Below are 2,681 nucleotides of genomic sequence, written 5' to 3' on the forward strand. Positions count from 1 at the left end.
TTGCAAGAGGGAGAAGGAAGCCATGGAGGAGAGGAGAGAGCCACGACCCTGGCCCAGGGCCTCTGAGCGAGCACCCTCGGAGGCAGGGGCCTGCTAGTTGGCAGAGCTCCCCAGCTCCTGCGACCTCGCGGCATTACAGGGTCTGGGCCCCGGTGCTGGCACGGTCCGGCCCAGCCCATGGCTGTGGCACCCACAGCTGCAGGGGCCAGAGACCTGCCCAGAGCCGCAGAGTAGTCGGGGGCCAGGGCCGGCTCCCACCCGTGGCTATAGTCACGTCCAGGGAAGAGAAAGCAAAAGGAGCCTGCAGTGGCCAGCAGAGAAGGGGCTTCTCTCCCAGAGGAGGGGTCTGCACACCCAGCTGGACACCGGCTCGCTGTGCTGCCCCAGGGGCCAGGGTGGGGGGTGTGAAGGGCTGAGCTGTGGTCTAGCTTTGGAGAACTGGGGAAAGTACCAATAGAAACAGCACCTGCAGCAGTGACCGCTCTGTGAGGAGCTGAGAAGGAACCAGCACCCGAGGGGTGTTTTCCTGGGGGCAGAGGGTGCATGAAGGGCCAGGTGCAGGGGGAGCAGCCTGGGGAGCTCAGGCAACCTCCGCTGAGCATCAGGCAGCCCCGGTGCTGACAGTGCACGGGCCGGTCCCTGGAGCAGGGCCTGGCCGAGGGGTGCCAGCTCCCTGAGCCCGGGGGGCACCACCAGGATGGGGTGGGATTTGCCCGGCTGGGGCAGGGCACTGTTGGGAGCGGGGCCTGGTGCCACGGTTCAGCAACAGACCGTCTCAGCCCAGCTTGGGGCCAAAGGGGCTTTTCAGCAGCTGCTAAAATGATTTTGCTTTCACGGGTTGAGTAAGCTGGGAAGTTTTGACACCACGCAAATATTCCCCTGGTGAGAAACTGCTGCTGAGAGGTCGTGGGGGCTGGGAGCGGTGGGGGAGCATGGCGGGAGGGCAGGTGGTCTCGGCCTCCTCGCCTCTGCTGAGGCCCTGGGGAAGACGGGAGCAGCTGCATCCTGTGGGGTCTGCACAACCCAGCCGCGGAGCTGCAGGCTGCCCGAGCTTGCTCCTCTCCGACAGGGAGGTGGGACCGGCCGACGCGCCGCCCTGGCCCCCTGGGACCCTGTGGGCAGTCCCACACCCACCCCTTCCCGTGGAGGTCCCAGCAGCGCAAGCTCAGAGCACGGGTCCACTGGGGCCAAGCTCCTGCCTCTCCAAGGGCTTCCTAGCACAGAGTGACCCCTCACGGCGCCTTCCCCGGCGCATGTCACCGCGCAGAGCGGTGCGACAGGGCTGGGCAAGCGCTCCAGCGAGGCCACGCGTGCTCCGGCTCCCTGCACCGCTCAGCCGCAGTCCCTCGCGGTCCGTGTCGGGGGCAGGTGCAGGCAGGAGCGAGCCTGTCGCAGGCTTTGGCCGGCAGCGTAGCAGCAGCCCCAGCCCTGCAGGGATTTGAGCCTGAACACTTTCCATGTAAATGTCTGCATTTGCATAATGAGCAATGTTAAACATGCAAAAAGTCCAAGCTAAGGATGAATAGGGTAACTGGTTTGGTGAGCTAGCAGCAACACGTGTGTGTCATGCGGTGTCATGTCACATATGTTCAGAAACGATCTGATCAGCCTTCTTGGTCCTTGCAATCCACCGCTGTAGACTCTCATCCAAACCCATCACAAGAGCCTTTCAAGGATTAACCCACATCCTGCGATGCAGGAGACACTGCCTTTGGGTCTGGACAGATGGCATGGGGAAGGGCCTTGCAGTGTTTGAGCTGAATCACTGTAACTGGTTTGTCTGTCCGCTGTATCCCATGATACGTAGAAACCAAGCAGGCAGCTTATCTCGGAATAACACACGGTTACCTGACAGCAGCCTGGCATCGCTTGCTGCAGAAGGGAGCGGAGAGCAGAGCGCGCTCAGCAGATGAGCTGATGCCCACGCGCAAGCACGAAGTCTCATCTCAGAGCAGCAGAGCTGCTTGTCTGTCCGCACGCTTCGCTTTGTTCTCATGTGCTCTTCGCCAGCTCCCCCCCCTTGCCACAGGTCCAGCATGCGTCCTCGGGGGCCCTTGTCTGGTGTTTCGATGCACAGAGACAGGGAGAGACCCTGGAGGGCCGAATCGCCAGATTCCTCAGCTGCCCCATCGGGACATTTGTGCCGTCTGCCTAGCTGGCTCTGTACCCATGCAAGCACCTGCATCGGTTGCAGCAGTGTTGTTGCTCACTCTTCAAAGGCATTTCTACCCACAGGAACTCAGCAAGCAGCAAGGCCTTGGGTGTAGTTGAGAGCAGGTCCTGCACCGTGGCTATCTGCTCACTCCCTGAGCCGCAGGGCAAGTCAGCGCACACCTTGCTGCCATGTAAGACTTGCACTGTGTGGCAGCGGGGTTGAGGCTGTGTCTCTTTGTTTCAGGGCAGCCATCGGGGATCGTTATGAGGAACGTGCTGTGGCTCCCAGCTGTTGCCTTCTTCTTCTTCCTGCAGCACAGTAAGTTCCCGGCTCTCCCCCGGCTGCTGCGCCCGCGAGGCCTCGCATCTGACCAAGCGTTGTGTCGAGGCTGGTGCCAAGCAGCGAGTGGCCCAGGCTCTGGGCCGGAGCTGGGGTTTGCTGGGTGAAGGCTTGGGCTGGGCGTTATGCTGCCCCCACCTGCTTGCCCCCTGTGTAGGCCGGGCCCCCGGTGGGGCTTGGGGGCTCG

At 62.5% G+C, this 2,681-nt stretch overlaps 1 protein-coding gene across 1 annotated transcript in view; it reads left to right on the forward strand.

Annotated features, from left to right (window-relative positions):
- The window catches only part of IL21R (interleukin 21 receptor), a 30,247-nt gene that overhangs the window by 7,250 nt on the left and 20,316 nt on the right, over nt 1-2,681 (forward strand). Inside the window, exon 2 of the mRNA XM_019512806.1 lies at nt 2,399-2,473. Within this exon, the coding sequence (XP_019368351.1) occupies nt 2,399-2,473 (75 nt within the window). The remainder of the gene's footprint in view (nt 1-2,398; nt 2,474-2,681) is intronic.

This window comes from Gavialis gangeticus, unplaced genomic scaffold (assembly GCF_001723915.1).
Source record: "Gavialis gangeticus isolate Ggan-Ray unplaced genomic scaffold, GavGan_comp1, whole genome shotgun sequence".
NCBI lineage: Eukaryota > Metazoa > Chordata > Crocodylia > Gavialidae > Gavialis > Gavialis gangeticus.